The sequence below is a fragment of the Stegastes partitus genome, unplaced genomic scaffold (assembly GCF_000690725.1).
Source record: "Stegastes partitus isolate 25-593 unplaced genomic scaffold, Stegastes_partitus-1.0.2 Scaffold1492, whole genome shotgun sequence".
Classification (NCBI taxonomy): Eukaryota; Metazoa; Chordata; class Actinopteri; family Pomacentridae; genus Stegastes; species Stegastes partitus.
In genome coordinates, this window is record NW_007579223.1 from 140,241 (window position 1) to 164,769 (window position 24,529).

Here is a 24,529-nt window from a genome sequence, read left to right on the forward strand (position 1 = left end):
ACAATTTCTAAATTATGTCTGGATAAAACTGACCTCACCTTAGAGAGTCTCCTAAGCTGCATGAAACAAGACTGCACAACTGAGCTGACATGCTGGTTCAGGTTCAGGTTTTCATCCAAGATGACTCCAAGATTTTTTACATTTTGCAGCTATATTACAGGATAACGAACCTAAGTGTGTTGCTGCTGTGGCTGAACCAGGACCAATAATCATTACTTCGGTTTTGTCTAAGTTTAGCTGGAAATAAGATCAGTAACAAAAAAAATGTTTATCCAATTTGGTGCGAGCCAGTCCCTATTCTACCCAACTTCAGTATCCACCGTCACAAGACTGAATGCGAGCAAATCATTGCAGACATGTTCCAAATTCTGGTGAACAGCCTTTTTAGGAGAGTGGAAGCAGATTAATACCTGTGGTTTAGGAATCACTCAATACAGGCACAGTTGTTAGCCTGTTAGCTACACCTTGCTAACAAACATGCAGTCCAATAGAGTGGTCCAAGCATTCAGTTACACCTTAATCAGTTCTGAACGGTTTTATAAAGGAGTTGGTTTAATGGTCAACCTGATGCTTGTCTTTTAAGTTGCTGATCCTATTTGAGCCAATGCTATATAACATTAAATACTAGCAAGTCTATATTTGATTACTATATAAATAGAAACAAAACAGTTCTAGCAAAAATATTCTAACATTCAGGAGCATTTTTTTTCAAGTCAGTTGTATTGTTTTAAACTAGATACGCCAAAAAGACTGGTATGAGTCTAAAGTTTGTGTCAAGAGCTGCAACAATGACTTCTTGAATCCATAAACACAAAATGAAACTATTTTAATACTATATGTACATTTATTGTCTCAAAAATGTCTCAAAAATTCTCAAAATATGAATTTGCTGGATTTCTTTTTCTTACAATATATTAAATATTTGGGGGTCTGCGATCATGTGACTCAAACAAAGGCCTTTAATCACATTTAGGCCTTTTTAAAAAAAAACAAAAAACTGTGTGATTGTTTGATTCGGGTATTGAATAATCAGCCAACAGTGAAAGTTGTCATTGTTGCAGCCTGATGTGTGGCCGGTATTTTTTGGCTCTACGGTGTACATTTTGTGCTGCTGGCATGGTGTGAAATTTGCAGGAATGTGGTGATGTTTGTGTGTCCAAAACAAATCCAAACCTTTTTTTTTTGTTGTTGTTGTTTCCCTCACATGTCTTTCTCTCTCCTTCCTCTGTCTGTCTGTCTCTCTCTGTGTCTCTCTCAGCCCAGGGGAAGAGCAGGAGGCAGAGTGTGTTGTTTTAGTGCTGGCGGGGGCGATGAGATGAGGAGGACAGTGACACAAGGAGCTGTCGTGTCAGACATACATTCACTGACCCTGCCACGCACACACTTGAAGGAGTGACACACGCTGCCACACAGACACACACCTATACTGAAGAGAAACACACACACATAGCAAAGTGACACCACACACACAACTAAGGCTGAAGAATTCATATTTAAAAATAACGACTCAGCTCAACCCTAAAGATGAAAAATACAACAAAAAAAAAGAGAAAATAAACGTGCGTGATGCTGGAAGAAAAGTGGGAGAGTCTGAGATTCTCCTTGCTGCTACTACCGCTGCTGCCCAGAGGAGGGCAGCGTTTAGGATGTGAGCTGACACGGATTTGAAACAGAACTTGCTGTAATCAGCGGGCTGGAAGGAGGAAGGAGTCAAAAGTGGACACGAATCAAAGAGAGGTGGAACCCTGTTGCCCTCTTGTGTTTTTTTTTTTTCTTTTCTTTTTGTCGTTGTACATAAAGAGACTGATGAGCTGTAGAACTCTGCTTTTATCATGACACACCTAAGCCTGAATCCAAACTCTAAATATTGCACCTCAACTCTAAACCCTTGCCTATCCTGTCGACCCTTTATTACATGATCTCTAACAAAAAACAACAGACACAAAATCTCTCTCTCTCTCTCTCTCTCACTCTCTATCTTTCTGTATCTCACTTGAACACACACACAGACACACTGATGGTTCACTTGAAAGTAACAAGTGTGTATAACATTGGAGTTTACAAAGATAAACTTTTGCACCTTATTGTCCAGTAGAGGTCAGGGTGGCTGTCATTACCTCATCTGTCACTCAAGCAGGGTAGGATGTCAAGTACACGCTAGAGATATTGGAATGAAGAAGAATCAAAATGACAGACCAAAAAAAAACAAAACAAAAAAAAGCAGCGTCTCACTAACCATAGGAAATGGACAGATGTGTTGCACACTTCACCGCTCTAGAGTCGAAAAAACGCTCTGCGATCCACGCACCAGTAGTAGACATGAACTACATTTATCACATTCTCATATGCTGTAAAGAACACTACACTGCAAGCGGCTCCTGTTTCAGCAGACAGAAAGGACAACGTTGAAGGACAGAGAGGTAAAGGAAGTGTACAAATCCTCACCTGCTTATTCTTAGACACCCCCCTTCCTCTTTTGCCTTGACTCAGAAGTTGTCTCGATTCGTTGTCTGATGTACAGGTGTTGATGTTGAACTGTTCTCTTTGCACCTGATTTTACCTCTTTAGACAATTAGTAGATCATTCAGCGACCCCGCCCTCTCCTCTCCTCCCCTCCCCAAGTCCGTGTGCATTTATTTTTTACAGTTTTTTCTTCTTCTTCTTCTTCTTTTTTTAAAATCTGTATATATGATCATATATTTTACCTGTCAGAAGCAATGATAATTCCAGGATGCTGTTCTCAGTCTTTACAGTAGGTGACTGGCTGGGAACGTGTTGCACATTCCTTGAGCTCAGGACTTATTGCTAGCGTTGTTGTGCGGATGCGGCGAGGTACAGATGTGTGTCTCCCCAGTAGAGCAGAGTATGTTGAACGTGGCCTGAAAACCTTTTTGCTGGTTTAAACTGTACGCGAAGGAGAGGAAAGATTTCTCTGCATCAACCTGTCAAGTCTGCTGTGTCGTCCATCCTCTGTTGATTTGACCATGACGTCGCTCTTCGGATACTACCTTACCCATGTCATCTCTTTCAGCATGTTTCCGTATTAAACACAAGATGTTTTTTAATTGGTATGTGAAATAGCTGCTGCTGCTGGGAAAAGGAATACCTCCTTTAACGTTTGCATGGGACATGACCTTATCACATGATTTTTTTTTAATACACCAAAACACATCAACATCTAGAGACTGTACCTTAAAGAACATGAAGACAATGACAACACACTGGTCGACAACAGTGTGGTTGTGCTCGCAGCACTGGGACCAGATAGTTTGTACGACAAATCGGACTCATCTTCTAGGTGTATACTGCAGTAGAAACTGTTCCGTAGCCCGTCTAACTGGGCTATGACGTATCTCGAAGCACTCAGACACACTGTTGTTTCATGCTGTTAATGTTACAGGCTGCCAGAAACAACAAGACCAAAGTCAGTCCTCCAAGCACCAGGTGTTCAAGCACACAACTGTTTCACACACTGATCAGCTGACATGTCAACATGTACTGTATCTATGAGACGGCCTGTGAGCGTAGTTTGGAGTTTCCTGTACCTCAGGCGCTGACCTCGGGGTCATTTCTGCATCTTTTTCCCCCAAAATGGATTCAGAAAAAGGGAGAAGTGATCCCACGTCTGTGCCTGTCAGAAGGACTACTTATTTTCCCAGAGTGTGACAGTATGTAGCATGTACATAGATGATCCCTCACTCTGTATATACAAAAGTGTACAGGTTTGATACAGCTATTCACATTCTGGCTTTTTTTTTTTTTTTTGCTTTTTTCTTTTTCTTTAATGAAAGTCATAGCAATATTTCTGTAATCAATAAAAAGCCATGGTAATAGGATGAGTATGATTGCATTTGTGTTTATTTAGGAAGGTGACTGTGAACGATCAAACTGTGAGACTTGACAAAACTAATGACAGTTGTTTTTTTTGTTTTTGTTTTTTTTTAACTTTCTTTTTTGGTTGTTTTTTTTTGTTTGTTTGTTTGTTTGCTGTTTAACATGCTGGATCCAAAAGGCTGGAATGAAGTATCATGTTGCAAAGGAGTATAAAACACTGATTTTTATTTTTATTTTTTTTGCTTTTTATCAATGAAAGCCATAAAGGTGACAAAGGTCTGCTGGTGTGTGAGGGGTGTATACCATGTTTGAGGACAGACCTTAAGAAGCAAAAAGGATTTGTACACCTAATAAAAAAAATATTAAAAACATAAATAAATCATGTAATTACTTTTTTTTTTCTTGTCTTAAATCTTTCGAAAGCTTCAGGAGTTTGTTGCAAAACATTATTTAAAATAATGATTTAGCTTCTGCCTCAGTCAGTTAATTCATATAGCACATTTAAACACATCAAAACGTTGACCAAAGTGCTGTTAAGCTAAAAACTAATTTAAAATCGTTATAACAAAAGATAAGCTAGTTTTATAGTTAATCCTAACTAGTAGCCTCACAGTCAGACAGTGGCATTAGGTGTAACGGTAAAATCTAATGCAAAAGCAAAACAAACAAAAAAAACATATTTGCATCTATAAACTTTCATTCAGGCTCCGTCAGCTAATGTAGTGTGTTTTCCCTTAAAGCTTACATTATACTATATGTAAGCCTCTTAACCCCAGTAATCCAGCCACTGACTAAAAGACCCAAGTAAAGGGAGATTATTTTGCTCACACTAGAGACGCTTTACATGATATCCACAAACAGACTGTGACTTGTGTTGTTACATGAACTTCACATAACAGAGGCTGTGTAAATCTAAATTAACAATTTGCACAGTTTTAAATCTTCTGTTATTAGGAGATCAAAAACAACAACACAATATCAGTGACCCAGAACAAGGGGTGTCGTTTATGTCAGAATACATGGAAAGTTGTGACAGCAAGAAAAGACACAGTTTAACAACATGAGGAGACCGCACAGGATTTCGACGGCCGCCTTCTTTCAATGTTTCAGTCTTATAGATGTTTTGTTTGATTGTGTAAATACTGCAGAGACTGGCTAATATTCTAAAGTTGAACTCGTAATCTCAGACTACCGCAGGAATGAGATCAAGGTCATATACAGTCAAATGTATTCATACCCTCCCATTAAAGAAGGAACAAACAGCTGTCACTGAAATAAGCTGAAATTGACAAAAGTAATAATAAATAAAAAAATTAAATGAAAATCATGACATTGCTTTTGAATTGTGGTAGCAAACAAGCATGATGGGACCCGTAAACTAATATTTTGTTGAACAACTCTTTGAGCCAATCACTGCAGTCAAGTGTTTTCTGTAACTCTCAGTCAGACTTCTGCACCTGTTGACAAGTATTTGGATTCTGGCCCACTGCTCATCAGCAAAGTGCTCTAATTTGTCCAGAAAAGGTTTTTTTTTTTTTAAATGATTCTTTTCAACCACAATTCAAAGCAGTGTCTTATTTCACTAAATTATAATTTAGCATTTTTTTAAATTTATTATTACTTTTTCAGTTTCTAGTTATGTGAGTGACTGTTGTGAATTTAGCCTTTTCTTTAACGGAAGGGTCTGAATACATTTGAGGATGACTGTATTTAAAACAGATTTTTAAAATGCATACATATTTAATCTTTTAAAGATTCTTGACGTGAGCCTTTTTGGCTCTTGCTGACAGAGGCAACAGAGGTCTCAGCCTCAGACATCTGAGGGTCTGTGGCCCACGGATTCCATCCACACAGAACAGCAGGAATAGCGTAGCCTCGAAACTGCAAACAAGCACGAGCACATGAGTATGATTAGTTATTATGACGATAGGTGCCTGAATTATGTTTCTTTTTCTGTGTGTGTGTGAATATGAACAAACTTGATGAAGGATTACCTGTCTGTTCATGAAAATATATATGATGGGGTTGTAGACAGTGCTGCTTTTGGCGAAGTAAACAGGTATAGTGGCGATGACAGGGTCAATGTGTACACTGGAGTCTACGACGACAGCAAGGGCCATTGCGGCATACGGCAGCCAGGTGACTAGGAAGGCCAACACCATCACCACCACCATGCGTGCCACCTGCACCTCCACACGATATGTGCTTCCAGCCTCAGACACCTGCAGCTTGGTCACCTACAAAATAAAAGCAAAAAGACTTCATTAATGTGTCATTAGAGTCAATACATTTATATGTTCTTCGTTGCTCACCTGACGGAGGGTCCATAACAGTCGTGAGTAGGACACCATGATGATGGAGAAGGGCACGGCGAAACAAAGGGCGAAGTATATGAGAATGTACGACATGTTTCCGACATCTCGGCTGTACCAGTTAGGAGCACAGGAAGTTCTGACGCCCTCCAACTCAAAACTTCCCCAACCAAACAGAGGCGGAGTGTTCCACACAAATGACCACACCCAAGCCAGTAGTACTCCGGCAACTGCATGCCTGAGGACAACAGAGAAGGTGTCTCACATGCTGCTATGAGTTTTTTTTTTCCCCCCTTTACGATGCTGCTTAGTGAGACCTTTCTATACCTGGTCTGGAACAGGACAGCACCCATCGGATAACACACCACTACATAGCGTTCAACAGAAATGACTCCAACTGTACACAGGCTTGTTATACCTATAAGAGAAGAAAGAATAAGTCAGGACTGCACTATTTTTCCCCTTCAGTTTAGCTTTGTACAAATTAATGATAGAGGTGGAAAGCAACAAATGCATTTATTCAAAAACGGTGTTCGAGCACAAAGATGACATAATTGTATTTTACCCAAGTGTTTGCATTTATTCCACTTTAACACTATATATCAGAGGGAAAATCCTTCACAACGTGATAGTTACTCTTGATTATTCATATGTATACGCATTTTTACATAAAACACACATACAAAAATACAGTGGGTTTTTTTTTCAAGTAGCGACTTGCAGCCTTTTATGACTTGTGATGCCATGAAAAAAAATAGTCACTGAGACATTTCCTTGCACCACAGACTGTTTAATTCAAGGCCAAAAAGGTCAAATTATCCAATACTTCAAAAAGAAATTAAAGTCCTTCAAACTGTCACAAATTGTGTAGCAGAACCTTTTTCATCTTCATTTCTCTTCGCTACTTGCAGGACTACCTTGTACCTTTTGTAGAGCCCATGCTAAGTTCCACCAGCATGGATGGTCTTAATGTTTTGGCTGATTCGTGTGCATAAAGAAGCTAAAACTAGTTCTCTAAAGGACCACATGTGCATTGCTTCATTGGATATGATGGTATACAACAGCATATACTTGTGTAGACACTCTTATTACTGATTTTGATTGCAGGAGTTTTACTGGTAATGGAACATATTCCTGTATTGCAACTTTTAATAAAATGATGGAACTAAGTATACCTTCTACCACTGTGCAAATTAAACCTTACCAAGTTGTAGTACAAGTAACGCTATGATAGCAAACTCACGTTCTAGACAAAAAACTAATAAAGTAGACCCACCAAAAAAGGCAACAGCAAAACCCTCCAACACACAGCCCACTCGTCCCAGGCTGAAGTATCCCATTGCATTGGTGACTGTGGTGGGCAGGCCTCCAAACACTGCACAACCCAGGTCACATATGGCGAGGTTAACCAGGGCATAGCTGAGCGGCTGCCGTAGTTTTCTGTGTCTCACCGTCACCGCGATAACCAGGACGTTGAGGATGATCCCCGCTACAGAGAACACACCCATGATAATGGCCAGTATGGTGTAGCCAGTCCGAGACAGGAGCTCTGTGTTGACTGAGCTGTCAGACGATGAGGAGTTTCCACGGAGGGCGATGCTCTTCATATTGCTGAAATGGATTAAAGTCTGCAAGTGGGACTGCTTGCTGATGCCAAAAAAAAACTCCCTGGTGAAAAAAAACAGTGTTAATGGTCCATTGACAGGTAAAGACGAATCCAACTCTAAAATGTCCAAAATGTCCACAGCAGCAGCAGGTTCACAACATAGGAAAATCTAACAATATGACCTTGAACTTCTTCTCGGCAGGTGCTGCATGTTTGATGTTCATATGCAAACTGAGAGAAGAGATGGAGACAGGACCCTCTTAATAAGCCTAGTAAGAGGAGAGGGGCTCTAGATGATTTTTAATTCTTGGAAATCCGTAGATCCGGATTTTGAAGACAATAATTCTGTCTTATGTCCCCTAAGGCTGCACTTTCTCTGATTGCAGGGTTTACAGCTGTCCATGAGTAATGAAGCAGGGACTCCGTAGCACAATATGTGTTTCCGTATGTTTACAGGTAAATGCGTTGCTGCTGGGTAAAGGCATATAAAGAGGATTATAGCTTGCTTAGATCACACATTTTTGAATATACTGAAATATTCAACGCATAGAGATTTAACGCTGATTCGCCGCAGCACAACTTGTACAGGCAGCGCGTTTGGATTATCTTATATATTAGACAACCAAACAAATTTGTGTAAGCATGCATGGATCCAATCTAGACTACTTGCCTACAGACTGACAGAAAAATACTTTGGATTCGGTCCTGCAGGCGCCTAAAAGTCTATGAATGTGCAGGAGGCCTCAAAGAGTTACACTCCTGTGGCAGATAAGAGAATTTTGTGCTTCACTTATAGAGCAAGGAACAGCGCTATCCTCCCATGACAGGACAAAGACAAATTGTCCAGAACGACACTGACATTCCTCACTCCTCTCCCATAACCCTGTGTTGTGTGAGATTCTATGCACTGCTGAATAAAGAGACGCTGACTTCAAGATCCTCATTTTGAGAGTGGTGATTCTTCCTCACCCACATAAATTTGGTCCTTCTAGCCGGATCCCTGGAGCCATTCTTTTCCTCCTTCGGGCACGAGATTGAAAAGGCGGTGCACAGCAAAATTGAAATCCTCATCTGTGAATTCAGAATAAATGGGGGGACGGAGTGGTCAATGAGATCGAATTGAAGTGAGAAGTCCGTTTCTTTATCAGCAATAAAATGGTTCAATAGAGGTTTTCTCTACTCAGTAATCAAAAGAGGGTGTAAAGAACCAATATAAGTGAGTGACTGATCAAGGGGTATTGTGTTGTGTAAGCCCTACTGAAAATGGTGGTCAGATTCTAAGTTTAATTTAACAAAAAAATACCGAAAGGGAGAGGAAAGGTTGTGGAGAAATAACCATGGGAACCAATCAGAGTAAAAACCTCTGACCGGTGATTCAAATTCATGTTTATGTTCAATTCCTCAAGTGTTCAATGCTTTGAAAAATAGAGAAACAAATATGGGTTTAAAGGCACATTGCAAGTTGATGGATGTAAAAAAAAACTAGTTGAAAACATTGTGAAGGTGTGTTGGGGAGATGAAAAGAAAGAAAAGAAAGGCAGGAAAGCAGACAAAGAGAAGAGCAGAGAGGGAAGAGCAAGAAAAGAACATGATAATGATGAAGCTAATGTTGCGTCGAACGGTCTTGTGTTACAAATTCCTGTACGGGTCGTCGCCACTCCGTTCCATGACCCTGATCCTGTCCTGCCAGCCCAGCAGCCACCTCCCTACCCCCGGTCAGGAAGCAACAGGAAGTACACAATTCCCAGAACACACATACATGCACAAGAGCAACAACCCTCTATCCTGATCCTGAAGGTGAGGCAGTCACAACAGACCAGTCTGACATATTAAAAGCTGCAGAGGACAGTCCCTCTCCCAAAACTGATGTGAATGACTTCATTGTTAAAATGAGAGGACTGTACAACAGTGACACACTAAATGGGAACAAAATGGCTCGTTGTCTGACTACTGACTGGGCAACAGTTAGAGGGGACTGGAACCCTCCTGATAACGATGGCGATGCTTTATTGTGGGCCAACGATCTAACTCAGGCACTAGGTCCCCAGTTAACAGCGCTGTGGGGAAGGCTTAGAACTGCATATGGACAGCAGGATGACTGGAGCCAAATTGACTGGGTAATACAGGAAGAGGGGGAGACTGTGGTTCATTACGAAGCAAGGCTGAGAGAGGTATTTGACAGACATAGCAGAGTTCCTAGACTTCTAGATGGTGGACATAATAATAACCCCCACTATGACACTCAATTACAGTCTTGCTTGATGAGGGGGTTTTGACTTGAGATTACAGGTTGGATAAAAAACATCATGCTGGATGGGAAAATGCCACACTGGTGAACATAATGTCACATGCAAAACATGCTGAAGAAAGGAGGAATGAAGAAAAGGGTTGTGTTTTATGATGTGGGATTTTGCTTCTGGGCTGCACGGTGGACCAGTGGTTAGCATCGTTGCCTCACAGCAAGAAGGTCACCGGTTCGCATCCTGGAGAGGACGCCTGGGATCTTTCTGCGTGGAGTTTGCATGTTCTCCCCGTGCAGCGTGAGTTCTCTCCGGGTTCTCCGGCTTCCTCCCACACAGTCCAAAAACATGTTGAGGTTAATTGGTGATTCTAAATTGTCCGTAGGTGTGAATGTGAGTGTGCTTGGTTGTCTGTCTCTAAGTGTAGCCCTGTGATAGACTGGCGACCTGTCCAGGGTGTCCCCTGTCTTCGCTCTAAGTCAGCTGGGATAGGCTCCAGCTCCCCGCAACCCTAGTGAGGGTCCCTTAAGCGGTGTATAGATAATGGATGGATGGATGATTCTGCTTCTGGATTTTTAGGAAGAAAAAAAAAATGCAAAGCTTGACCTACATTATGACGGAGTAATTCTCCTCCAGGCCACCAGAGGGCGGCACATGCGCAGATGTGCTGCCGCTCTGAGGCGCCTTTAACCGTCTCAGTTTGGTCCCCGGCGGTAAACAGTCCAGCAAACATGGCCGCCTCCGTGAGGAAGGCAGCCCACGACATCGAAACGCGAAAGCGGACCGACGACGTGCTTCTATCGGAGGGAATCGACTTCGGCTCCCTGCTGCTGTCCCCGGCCGTGTTGGACGGACTGTCCGCCGCGGGCTTCCAGAAACCTTCCCCCATCCAGCTGAAGGCCATCCCGCTGGGCCGCTGCGGACTCGGTGGGTGCAGAGAACCATGAGTGTATGACGCATCACAAACCGGTTGTTGAAGTAGATTTGCAACAGATATTACTAAAAGTTGTGGAACTCCTCCAAAACGGGTGCAAATGTGTTTCCGTGAGGTCAGGTGTGTTTTAGCTTACTTCAAAATCACCTGCTGCCTTTTTGTAGGAGGAAGTTAGATGTGTTCTTCTGAAGTATGTCATGTCCAGGATCACACACTGCAGCAGGTTCATCTGTGTGCACCTACATGTTCCAGGCTGACACATCTTGAGCCCATATTCTCAGGTTATTTGACACACGCTGCTTGAATATATGCAGTGATCTTTGAAAGGAACCAGATGTTCCTCCACCTCTGGGCTGGGATTGTAGATGAGGGACAGTTGAACCAAACTTCTCAGATTGCACCCTGCTTATCACGTGGACCGAATTGTGCATCTCTGTTGTCAAATTAGATCACCTGTGACAACATATGAAATGTCTGCAATGACATGTGCGCACGAAAGAAGTCCAGACTCCCAGCAAAATCAGCATTTTTTCCCCAAATCAAGTGTGCATGGGATAGTGTTGCTGCAGGTTTTTGTTGTGTTTCAGTGCTGATGCTGCCAGGTATAAAGTGAACTGTCTGCCAGAGGCTGACTGTTTTGGCTGCTATATTATCTGTAATGTAAAAAGTGTGGCATACAGGCCTAACTGACATGTTTGATTATTGTTATTGTGGCTCGAATTTGCTGAAGTTGTGCGAGTGGCTGGTAGAAAACAGTGCTGTGGAAGTTATTGCATGTGCAGTCTGGTTGATGAGTAACACAAAGGAAAATCCAGTAGTGACGCTGCAAGAGCTGCCATCGTGCACAGTGGGTGCAACAACTAACCACTGTAATCATTGTGATTAATTTGTGGATTATTTTCTGGAGTAATCGATTAGTTTGCTATATAATATCAACTATTGGTGAAAAATGTCAATTAGTGTTTCCCAAAGCTCCAAGTTGATGTCTTGTTTTGTCCACAATCCAGAGATGTTCAGTTTACTGTCATCCATCCATCCATTATCTATACACCGCTTAATCCTCATTAGGGTCGCGGGGGGCTGGAGCCTATCCCAGCCGACTTAGGGTGAAGGCAGGGGACACCCTGGACAGGTCGCCAGTCCATCGCAGGGCCACACTTAGAGACAGACAACCAAGCACACTCACATTCACACCTACGGACAATTTAGAATCACCAATTAACCTCAACATGTTTTTGGACTGTGTGGGAGGAAGCCGGAGAACCCGGAGAGAACCCACGCTGCACGGGGAGAACATGCAAACAGTTTATTGTCATGAAAGAGTAAATAACATGTACACATTTAAAAAGCTGCACTCAAAAAAAAAAAAAAGTGACTCAAACCAATTAATAAATGAGCAAAATCAATTTAGTAGTCGACAGTGATTTGATTAGTTGTTGCAGCTCTCGTGCACGATGTTGTGCGTGAGCATTGTGGTTGTTAAAGATCAGCTGCTAGTTGGTTTTAAAGCAGCAGTGCACAGTGTAGGGTAGTGTATTTTGTATGTTGGCTGTATTGGCACCCAATGTGCAGAAAGAGTTACAGCTTATTACTAAAGTGCCAAAGTACAATCCCACAGTATGCAACTGTCTGAATCTTGTTCTGTGTCTTCCAATTTGGATTCTTTGTCTTCTGTCAGTTACTAGTAGTTCCTTCTCACCAGTGTTATGATCAAACATCTGAACAAGAGCCTCACGTGAAGTCTAGCATTCGGTCGTTGTGACAACAGAATGAAATGAGGGCTTTGCTCCAACAATGATTTGTCTACGTGAGAGAGGTTGTGTGATTGAAGCAATGTTGTTACTGATTGCAAGAATGACAAGATTCACAAAGCTGGAGTTGTAATATATTGTGTGGAAGCTGTGGTTCCCATAAAATATTCCCAGGAAATGAAGGAAGAGTAGTAAGTTGGGTGTTTTTGCATATTTGGGGTCTGGGGATGGACGTCAGTTCGTTTGATGGATGGACATGTTCCTAAACTCCTGATTTGAAATAATTTACTCTTAATAATCTCACCCGTACATTTCATGTGGCCGACCCTGGAACGTGAAGAAAACAGAAGAACAAAATTTTAATACATTGAATGTAAAATGGTCAGTCTGGCAACCAGATGAAACGACAGTTACAGTTAAATTAGCCCAGTTAGACTGGGTGTATGTATGTTACAAAACAGTCACTGCTGTTGATTTCCAAAACAGACAGTTTGATGTGAGAAGAGCCACACTCCTCTCTCTGGCTCTTTAAAAAAAAAAAAAAGTCACTCAGCTATTTTTTGGCATTTCCCATGTGTCAGTGCAGCACCATTGATGTCTCCCTGGAGCGACTGTCTGAAAAATGTGCGCCGTTATCCCAGTTTTCAGATGATATTGCATCTCTTCCTCTTCACCCCCAGGCTCTTCATTGTGCCTCCCTGCTTGACCGTTCTATAAAAACTACATCAAATCTATGGGTCACAGCTGACCGTTGTGGTTCTGAGAGGCCATAACCAGGCCCTGTGTGACTGTTATTGTATTACTGTTGAAACGACACAACGCAAACCTTTTGTCTTGCTTCGTTCACGCTCGTGCCCACATTAGTCCAAATGAAAGTTAGAAAAAATGCTCTAAATTGGCCTCATATATAGCAGCACACTTACTTTGATTGCTTGTCTGTAATTTGTTTATTTGGCCTAAAATAATGGCTTTTTGTTCCCCCAACAGTTTTTGTACAATGTGACTCTTTCACACTAATCATCCCAAAATGCATTGCTACCTTGGTCCAGTGTTACGCTCATCATGGGGTATTTATGTGCTTCATCTACTGTATGTTCTAAACGACATATAGCGTCCATGTTATTCCAAAGATTCCAACTCCAAACCAGAATTTGATTTGCACTCTGACCACACAGGACATATCTCCTTGTTGCAGTTTAGTGATTCTATTTTATAGAAATAAATTCCTAGAAGTTGTTTTTTTTTCTCAACAGCTTCTGACTAAAGAAGTTTTGTTGTCATTTCTGGGTTTAGTACTGTTTCATCCAGACAGCCTGAAGACTCTGAGGACGTTAGAAACACCTTCAGAAAAGCAGCAAATGCTTTTAAGACCCTCAGTTTTTTTTCTTTCCTAAAGATCACAGGGGATTTAATGTGGGGGGAAAAGAACAGTCTTAGCTCCATTACTCGAAGGTTTACAATCACCCTGACTGAAATAATTTAGTCACTCTTTAAGCCAAAAAGCCAAACATTTGCTGGTTCCAGCTTAACTATGGGGGTTTGTTTTTGTAATATAATTTGTTATGTACCATTTCACCTTGAGCTCTGGGAAATTAAAATTGTATTATCTTTTTTTTTTTTTTTCGCAATTTGACATAGACAATTTCCACTGCCAATTTTTCCAGGTAATCAATAATGAAGATTCTCATTAGTTGCAGCTGCACTAGTCGAAATCTTCTGACTGTTATGTCAGAAGGAGACTCTTGTTCTGTCTGCTAAAAGATGAGTCACTGTGGGAGTGGGAGGAATCTCAGATTAACTGTATGCCAGTGTTGGACACGAGTACCGGAGAGAACAGAAAATTATCCGTTTCTTTCTATTCAAAATGAAACGTGAATGTTTGTGTGCATACAGACTGTAGTTAATGATCTACTGATGCTAAATACGTACGGTTGACCTGTGCAAAGATGTCAGATTTTCTTTCTCCCAACTAATTGCAGTCAATGAAATTTACTTTCTGTTGCTCGAATCATTTAAAATGCATTAAATACATTTTCCAGAAATGGCTAATCTCCACTGAAAACAAATTTGGAGAAGTGGCTCCGCAAGGATGCAACTAGACATAAACAAACTGTGCCACAGACGAGATATACTGCAGTTGCTTTCCACTCGGAGGCTGCCTGCATAGCGTAGAAGCTTCTGCCGGCAGCTGTGAAGCGGTGAGTGGGTAATCACGTTGTACTTGAGGTAAACCCCTGTGATTGGTCAGATGGTTGAACCGTGGATAGGAGCCACTTGATTTGATGCAGCAGGTGAGGGGCTCTCGACATCAAGCGTCACCCAATCAAGTGTAATTAATTGTGGATGCCAAAATTGTGATTGTGATTATTCTGGCTAACTGCGCAGCCCTCACTGTCCATCTCTTGTTTCAGATTTGATTGTGCAGGCCAAGTCCGGCACCGGAAAGACATGCGTGTTCTGCACCATAGCCCTGGACTCTCTGGTCCTGGAGAATCCTGCAACTCAGGTGAGTGGATTTACTCAAGTGGAACTCATGGTGATGAGCGGACATATAGAGAAATGTGTCTTTGCTATGCTAATTTCACTTTAGTTGTAATTACAGCAGAATCGTAACAAAAGTTGTATATCAAAGTTTAATCAAGTTCTTATCACTGTCTCTTAATCTGATGAGTTTAAGTTGGTAAGTGTCAAGAGTCTAAATGAAAAAGAAGGAATATTAATAAAGGAGAGATACGCCTGGTCATGTTGAACATTCTCGTGCACTGTAGTTTCATTAGCTGTCCGTCTCATTACTGAACTATCCAGCACCTGTCCATCCTTAATCCGCTCTCAATCAAGTGTAAGTAGTTGCTGATTCTTCAAAAACAACTCTTTCCCCTCCTCATCCTGCAGGTTCTGGTGTTGGCTCCTACACGCGAGATAGCAGTGCAGATCCACTCAGTGGTGATGGCCATAGGCTGTGCCATGGAGGGCCTGGAGTGCCATGTTTTCATTGGCGGCAGGCCCGTGAGCCAGGACAAAATCCATCTGAAGAAGTGTCACATAGCTGTGGGCTCACCTGGTAAGAGGCCAGAGGGATGTTTTCATATTGTAATCACCCTGCTGTTGTTTCTGTCTCCTAACAATGTTCCTGGTTATGCACTCAGGTCGCATCAAGCAGCTTATTGAGTTGGGCATGCTGTCAACCGCCAGCATCAGGCTGTTTGTTCTGGATGAGGCGGACAAGCTGCTGGAGGAGGGCAGCTTCCAGGAACAGATAAAGTAAGACGGACACAAACATCTTTAATCATATTTAATGAGTTGCATGTTATGGCAGCGGGCCGTTGTACGGCGCGCAGATTGTTTTTCAGGCTGGGTGTTTAGGCTGAAGCCCTCAATGGAGGACCTGTCATTAAAATTCAAGAATGATAGCTCAACAACTTGAATCTACATTTACAAACCCTTCTGTGCTGAAATTGCCTCGTCTCCTTGCTCCTCTTCAGCTGGATCTTCTCCTCGCTCCCTGTGAACAAACAGATGCTTGCACTCTCTGCCACTTACCCAGAATCCCTGGCTCAGCACCTTACCCGCTACATGAGGGAGCCCACCTTCGTCAGGCTCAATCCCAGTGACATGGGCCTGAAGGGTAGGACGCTTTTTAATGGTCATTTGGTTGCTTTCGTTGGTGTAGCAAAATCTAATTCAAGGGGCTAAAGCATCACTGTCAAGCAGGGCCCTAAAGGTACTTTCAGATATGACTAGTGCTATTCTGATAGATTCCAATATGATATCTATGTGTTTGAGTTATATTAAAAATAATGGAGTTTAATTTATTAATCATCTGAACTACATCTAGTTTCTTGTTTTTTGGGGTTTTTTTGTGCCTCTATCACATTTTTACTCACTGTGGTCCCATTCTTCACTGCAGTATCAAGTTCTGCACCTCTATGGAAACACCACAATCGTGGATATATGCTTTAACATAAAGATATTTTACTATTTACATTTTTTATTGGTTTTCATACTTGTCTCCTGTCTTCTCTGTGTAAGCATAGCTTGCAGTTCAGCTGACAGTCTCTCAAGTTGTGCCACATGACTGTTGGCTGTAGTGAATAGTGGCTTTTTTTTCGTTCTGCCAAAGAGCACAGAATTTATTTATTTATTTTTTACAATGTCAGATGACTGCAAATGGTTTATTGGTGGCAATTCTTTTTAAATGAGACTTGTAGAATCAAGTGATTTTGATGGAATATCCCAGTTTTTAGCTTAGGTTTGATTTTTTTTTTTTTTCCAGACAAAACGAAGGCCCCATTTAAACGTAGCAAAAATGGTGATACTTCAATGCGTCTGGGCCTTTGGTTTACACGTAAACGAAGCTACAAGTCACCGATAACGATCATATCTGAAAACTAGGTCCACAGTGGAGATTTGGAAAAAGTCCGTCTTTACGTTTGTATGTAGGAAAGAGGAGACGGAGTTTGACGTCACAGCATGCGACAAAAGCGTCATGTGTGTGCAACCCATGTTTACAGTTTGGCTACTGTGATAGAAATGAATATTTTCAAGTATTTTACTTCTTTGGCCTCTAACAACACATTTAGGAGTAGCTCCACTTCTCTGTTGGTCCAAACAAACGACCCTCGCACTACTATCGTTGAAGTAACATGAAGCAATTTGTGCCATTTGTTGTTGTGATTTTTCCAGGGTTCTGATTGGCTAGCATGGCTTTATGCTTCTCGTTACACTGCCCCCTATAGGTTTGGCGTGCTCACAGCGGGTTTGTGTAAACAAAGATTTTTTTGAAAACGATCTGGTGTGAACAATGTTATTTTTGAAAACGTAGATCTGTTTTTGTAAATACCCGGCTATGTGTAAACGTGGCCTCAAAGTTACACGATTAGTTCATGGAAAGTTGGAAATTGCATCATTCTTCCTGTTATCGATACATGATGATGGTTTCATTTTGGCATTTATAAAAAACATACCTTGCAAACCCACTGGTGGATTTTAAGGTTCAGAGTGTTTACTTACCAGAAGTGTATTTCACAAATTAGCTATCGACTTACTATGAAGACTTGACTCTGCACCACTAGTGGCTCAGTGGTGCTTGGCTGTTGTACTCTGCTACATGTGCTGCAGACAGTGCTGAAAGTATTGTTCTGCTGGGCAAACTATAATGACACCATTTATAAATTACCCCAACCATCTTTTTCTGAATTGTGTTCTGTTTTTATAAAAAGGTTTTCATATTTAAATACTGCTGCCCCAATGACAAGAGTCTCCCCATAATAAGGCAGGACAGATGAGAGAATCAAGATTTAGAACAAAATGTTTTGAGAGCTTATTTCCCGCTAAGAAGTTCTTGAGGATTTGAGGTGATGGGTGGTAGGCAGAGACTAACATAAGAGACCAGTACTAAAAACACTCTTCTCTTTGACAGGATCTCATTTAAACCTTGTTTACTTTGAAGCCTCCAACTTGTGTTTTTTTTTATATTTTACAAAATGACAGAAAGTGGTTTTATCTGAAGCTAAGAAAACAAACCTTGAACTTCACACACATCAGTGACTGAACACATCCCACCAGGAGCAAAAAAAAAAAAAAAGAGACGTTTTTGATGTCAGTTTAAATCGATGATCTTACGTATGTTGTCTTTGTGTTCCACCCTGCCAGGTCTGAAGCAGTATTACAAGCTGGTGCAGGCCCATCCGCTAGCTCACAAGGTCTTTGAGGAGAAGGTGCAGCACTTACTAGAGCTGTTCAGTAAAATCCCATTCAACCAAGCTCTCGTATTTTCCAACCTACACACAAGGTATCAGTTCATTTTAATGTTTATCCTCCTTCATAGGTGTTGTTGTCTTTAAGACCAAGAAAAACAGTATTTCAGTTGTGGATTTGATCTTTGCATGATGCTGAACTGATACAGAATACATTAGATATGGAGACTGATTATATTATATATATTTTCAGAAGTGACTTGTGACATCCTCCTGTGCTGATTCTTCCCACAGAGCTCAGCACCTGGCTGACATCCTGTCCTCCAAAGGCTTACCTGCTGTTTGTATCTCAGGTGAGAGGTCCTGCAAAAAAAAAAAACTGTGATATTTGTGTCATGTGTAGTAATGATGAGATAATTTGAGGAAATAAATTGATGGAAATGTAAATAATTTCTACTTACTTAAAAAGTTTTTCTTATTTATTTTATGTATTTCTAATTGCGAGTAAAGCATCATTTTGGAGTCAGGACACTTTTTGTTGTTTTTAACTTCACATAACCTTATTTCATAAACTGAATCATGAAATTATGAACAAATAGTTCCATATTTTACTTCCAATTTGAGACTGTGATGTAAAGATTAACAGACGGATTTAATAATGTTTATTATAAGGTGCCAGCTGTCAGCCAGCTAGCTTCGCACAAACATAGGAAATATGAACAAATAGGTTGCCTACAGCGGATAATGTGGATCTTTCCATCTTATACTCTGCCAAAAAAAACTAATGAGCATATTTTGCCAAACGGTGAAACTATGGTTTACAGATACACTTTTTAAAGTGATATCCAAGCAGTGACTGCTGTGAGTTAGTAAGTGAAAGAGCAAACAAACAGCCTTGCGTCGTTGACTGTCTCAGCAGAATTGATCTGATCAGATTTAATGAATTGGTGTTTGACGACATGTGCAGGTGGCCTGAGTCAGGACCAGAGACTGGAAGCGATGTCCAAACTGAAGCAGTACCAGTGCAGGGTGTTAATCTCCACCGATCTGGTGAGACGCACACACAACTTCCATATGACACCTTGCATCCTTGTTTTTATCCTTTAATAAATCTGCTGCTATGCCGGTGTTATCAGCTTCTGAGCAATAACATTTCCATTTTTTTTTTGCCATTCCTTCCTCTGTGTTAGACTTCCAGGGGTATAGATGCAGAGAAAGTCAACTTGGTGATAAACCTGGACGTGCCGCAGGATTGGGAAACCTACATGCACAGGATTGGACGAGCCGGGCGATTTGGTCAGTCCCCAGAGATGTTTCGTTATCATAGAAACCAGCAATTGGAGGCAACCAAAGCAGCGTGGCTTGATATGTTGCATTTTCATCCTGTCTTAGCGGGCTGCACGGTGGCTCGTTGGTTAGCACCGTCGCCTCACAGCTAGAAGATCCCCGGTTTGCATCCCGCTGAGGACGCCTGGGATCTTTCTGCATGGAGTTTGCATGTTCACATTCACACCTACGGACAATTTAGAATCACCAATTAACCTCAACATGTTTTTGAAATGTGTGGGAGGAAGCCAGAGAACCTGGAGAGAACCCACACTGCACGGGGAGAACATGCAAACTCCACGCAGAAAGATCCTGGGTGTCGCAAAACCGGCAACCTTCTTGCTGCGAGGCACCGATTGCTAACCACTGGTCCACCTTGCAGCCCTACTGTTAGAACCTCCTTTTATCATTTCCTGTTATTTTAATGGGTCCTCATCAAGATTGTGTTTTGTTTGTAGGCACTCAGGGGCTGGCTGTGACCTACTGTTGCCATGGAGAGGAGGAGAACAAGATGATGGCCATCGCTCAGAAGTGTGACCTCAGGTTGTCTGCGCTGCCATGTGAGTCCCGATCCCATGTCCGCATGCAGCAACTTTCCTGTTTGCAGCCTTTATTGTTAATTCGGAAGGTTAATTACAGTCTCATCTGTCCGCTGTCCTTTCAGCCACCATAGAGCCTGGGTTGATGGACGAGCCATGTGACTGGGATGTCTGCACTGAGGCCTCCACCCCCGGCCCCGTATCCCAGTTGTTCTCCAGAACAGAGAAGAAGAGGCGTACAAAGACCGAGGCCTCTCAGTCTCACTCTACTGGGGATCAAGCTGTAGAGCAAAGCGGTCAAAGAAAGCCAGAGCAGACCCATCCGGCCCCGAGGCAAAGAGCACGCGGTGAAGACGGTCGTAGAAAGATATCTTCAACAGAGGACGCTTTGCCGCACAGTCCCCCTCAGGCCATCCCGACTCGAAAAGAGCTGCAGGACGCTCTGCCGAAGATCCCTCCTCTCAGCTCGTTCAAGAATTGCAGGTCAAAGTTTATGACCTTCGAGGAGGCCGAGCAGGATTTCCATAACTTCATCACCACGGGGTTGGGGAGATCAGTGGAGATCATCAGGGAGTTCAGAGGCCGAGAGGACAGCGGCCCCGATGACCAGAATGACTATCAAGAGTCGGTCACGCTTACTGATGACGGAGCTCTAAATTTAAGACAAAATGGTCAACGGTGGAAATCTAACTTGTCATCTCCTCAGTTAATGTCTGGTTCTTCTAGCTCCGATAGGGAGGAGAACCAGGATGACGTGACGCCGGGAAGGCCAAATCACACCAAAGTAACTGAATACAGAGCGAAGCCTCAGACTGAAGCTAGACATACACCCGCTGTGCCCAAAGCAAAGGCAGGTTCCACTCAATTTAAAGCTTGTGCCTCTTCTGAACCCAGAACGTACGCCCGGATACCTTATGCAACAAGTGGGGGAGCGTCGTCTCATCCTGAGAGCAGGGAGTCTGTAGCGAGCATTAAATCGAACTGGCGAACCAATCAGACAGCCTCAGCAGAGACTCGGGGAGATGAATCACAAAAGATGAAAAAACAGATTGGGAAACGGAGCAGAAAGCTCTCAGAAAAGATGAAGACAGAACTAAAGAGGGAAAGGGATGAAGAAGATTACATTGAGAAAGAAGAGGAGGAGGAGGAGGAGGAGTGGAGTGCAGAAACTTACTGGAGAGCCTGCTACCGAGCCTGGAACGATTACTACACCTGCATGTCCCCTTTTCAAGAGCAGGGTTACCAAAGCTACTACAGCGCAGCGTACAACTGGATGGCAGCTTATCGTATGAACGCCGTCTACATGGAGGAACTCATGAAAGACTGACTTTTATGTCAAGCACTTCCAATCAGTGAAAACATATTCACTGATGAATTGTCTCGTCTGTCCTGGCAGAAATGATCCTCGTGGAAAATGTTTGCACCTTCGTCTAAAACATTGCACTTAAAGGTTTTGTGTACTTTTCAATAAATTCTAATAAATCACTTGATCAGTAGTGCATTTTAAATGTCGTTTCTGTTCACTCATATGTTATTTAACTACTTTATTGTTTGCAAATAGTCTTTCTGTGTACACAAGAGTATAGGCCACACACTTAGAGCCATGAGTCCAGTCTGATGTATAGAGAAAGATCAGACTGTACCATGTACTTTATGTAATTTCTTCAGCAGGGCACGCCAAGGTCAGGCTCTACATGCTCCTGATTACAGTCTAATCAAGCTGCCCACCACCCACCCAATCAGCACCGGGCAGCACAAAAGACAAACACCCTTGGAAACAATTAATCAAAACTAGGGGCCCCCACTTCAGCTCCATTTTTTTTTTCTCCATCTGTAGCATTTATGTTGTTAAATCATGCAGCCAAAGGTTCCCTGTGCTGCAGGAGCACTGACCAGGACGCATTCATTAGAGGATGCAGATGACATTATGGATGCTCACACTTTGTGGAACGGCACAACTGGGCGCAACGACACCGACATGGACACTGCGTTCCTCATATTCAACTGCACAGTCCTCACCTTGTCCCTAGCGCTGGGATTACCCGGGAACCTGTGGGTCTGCTGGGTCGTGTTCAGAACAAAGAGTCTGCAGAACTGTAACAACGCCCTGCTGGTCAGCTTGGCCGCCAGCGACCTCCTCAAGTGCTCCGTGGACACTCCGCTGCTGCTCTTCTCCTTCCTGTGCCAGGGGAAGGACGGCCAGGTGTCCGTGTGCGCCCTGCAGCAGTTCACCTACTCGCTGTGCAGCTGCGTCCAGCTGCTCACTCTGGTCAGCATCAGCGTGGAGCGCTTCCAAGCCATCGCTTTCCCCTTTCAAACCGAGAGGAGGAAAACCAGAGTCCGGCTCTGGATCGCGTCCATCTGGGCGTGCGGCCTCATCTTGGCTGTAATCTCTCTGACGCTCTCCAAAAAGGCGCTTTTCTACATGCTCTGCCGGCCGCACGTCGGGGGCCGCGGCCACCTGCGCCCCGCGGATCCGTTCGGCCCCTACGTGCTGGTGCCGGTGTGGGGGCTCTCCCTGACCGTGATCGTCGTCCACTACGTGCGAATCTTCAAGTTGGTGAGGCAGCACCGGAAGAAAGTGTTCAACCGCGGGGTCCAGCTGAGGCCCACGGTGGCGGAGCACGTGTGGGGCTGGCTGAGCGTCCCGGCTTCAGCGCAGCGGGGCTCCTGCAGGTCTCTGCCCCGCAGCCCGCTGCCGCTCCGCCGGACCACGCTCCTGGTGGCCGAGGCAGGCGCTCCGTGTGCCGGGGCCGCCGCGGCGAGACCCCCAGAGATCGTGGGGGCGGTCTGCCTCCTGACACCCGGAGCCAGGGAGCGAGGCAAGAAGCAGATGGAGGGGAAGCTGGCCCAGCGCTTTGGGTACATTATCATCGCGTTCGCGCTCTTCTGGGCGCCCATGGTGGTCATTTTGCTCATGAACGTCATCTCATGGCCGGACAGAGTGAGTGTTGTTGTTCACACAATATGCAAACCACGCACAACTCTACAATACATACAAGTTGTAGAGATTTCTAATCTGAGCTCTGTGAATTAAAAAACAAAACAAACAAACAAAAAAAAACACCTCTCCAAAGAAAACTTCACTTCACAGCCAAACACAAAGCCCGAGGAGTGTTTAATCACAATTTAGCAAACGGATTAAGCAATTTATGAAGAAAAATCCTTCCATTTGCTGTAAATGGTTTCTACTATTTATTTTTCGAATATTTAATCTTTTTGGGTTTGGGCAACATAAAGATGCCACCTTGGACTCCTGGAAACTGATTCACTATTTTCAGTTAGGGATGCACGATATATCGGCGACCACATCAGTATCGGCCGATTTTTCCCCATATTTCAGTATCAGTCTGATGAACTAATGAAGCTGTCTGACATTAGCATCTCTACATTTGATATTGCTGCTATTTAACAGATGGTTTTACTTAAATGATGCTGGACTTGAACATTAACTATGTTTAAATATAAGAATGGGCTTCTTTTGAATAGTTTTCACATTCTCATAGTGCTTACTTATACTCATTTTTCAGTGTGAACAAAAATTGAACATCGATAATATCGGTTATCGCGATATCAGAAATCTTAATATCGGATATCGGTATCAGCCAGAAATTTTAATATCATGCGTCACTATTTTCAGCCTCCCCCCCAAACTCATCAATTAGTCCAAAAAAATGAAACATCAGAATCATTAATTGCAGCACAGCATTGCCTGTCACTAATCTGCGTCCTCTCCTGCAGTTGCTGATGGAGCTGGAGACATCAGCGGTGGTTCTGACCTGCGTACAGGCTGCGGTGGATCCCCTCATTTATACCTTCGTCACCAGGCAGTTTCGAACCGAACTCAGCAAGATCCTCTCCTCCCTCCCAGGGTGTCCCCTCAAACTGAGAGCCTGAAGGGTTTAGCGCTCGGATATATAAACGTGTGTCACAAAAGAGTTTGGAAGTGAAACTACCCCCGGAGCTAAATATATGTACGAGCCACTACCTTGTGTTTACGAGTGATTACAAGGCGGCGGAAGGGGAAGAAGAGAGCCTCACAGATTGTGTATTTGTGGCAGATATAGATGTTTTATCAGGCGTTTCACAGTCGGGACACAAGACAAGGTCATAAATAATATCCAACACCTGACAAGATACGCACAGCAGTAGTCTCAACAACGACAGGTGGCATAGGAGGGCAAAGCAAAGAGTGAGAGGAAAGAAAACTGACTGAGCCCAGAAAAAAGACAATCAAAGGAGAGTACATAACAGAGAAAAGAGAGAGAGAGACAAACACAACCACAGACCT

The 24,529-nt window shown here is 42.9% G+C and overlaps 3 protein-coding genes across 4 annotated transcripts in view; 2 read left to right on the forward strand and 1 right to left on the reverse strand.

Annotated features, from left to right (window-relative positions):
- LOC103370865 (cyclin-dependent kinase 17-like) overlaps positions 1–4,221 on the forward strand; it is a 39,975-nt gene extending 35,754 nt beyond the window's left edge. For both annotated transcript variants that reach the window (XM_008300035.1, XM_008300036.1), the window contains one exon: positions 1,259–4,221. In XM_008300035.1, the coding sequence (XP_008298257.1) occupies positions 1,259–1,296 (38 nt within the window). In that variant the 3' untranslated portion in view covers positions 1,297–4,221. The remainder of the gene's footprint in view (positions 1–1,258) is intronic.
- Positions 4,222–5,574: 1,353 nt separating this feature from the next.
- LOC103370869 (parapinopsin-like) lies at positions 5,575–7,753 on the reverse strand. The gene is made up of 5 exons (XM_008300040.1): positions 7,423–7,753; positions 6,474–6,564; positions 6,147–6,384; positions 5,829–6,071; positions 5,575–5,715 (listed from the first exon to the last, which is right to left on the reverse strand). Exons 1-5 carry the CDS (start codon positions 7,751–7,753, stop codon positions 5,575–5,577), a joined length of 1,044 nt encoding a protein of 347 aa, XP_008298262.1.
- A 2,948-nt stretch (positions 7,754–10,701) lies between these two features.
- ddx20 (DEAD (Asp-Glu-Ala-Asp) box polypeptide 20) lies at positions 10,702–21,739 on the forward strand. Its single transcript, XM_008300037.1, has 11 exons — positions 10,702–10,919; positions 15,089–15,183; positions 15,570–15,738; positions 15,824–15,938; positions 16,160–16,302; positions 18,330–18,468; positions 18,668–18,726; positions 19,341–19,423; positions 19,564–19,669; positions 20,158–20,259; positions 20,364–21,739. Exons 1-11 carry the CDS (start codon positions 10,724–10,726, stop codon positions 21,563–21,565), a joined length of 2,409 nt encoding a protein of 802 aa, XP_008298259.1. The 5' UTR covers positions 10,702–10,723; the 3' UTR covers positions 21,566–21,739.
- The last annotated feature ends 2,790 nt before the right edge of the window (positions 21,740–24,529 follow it).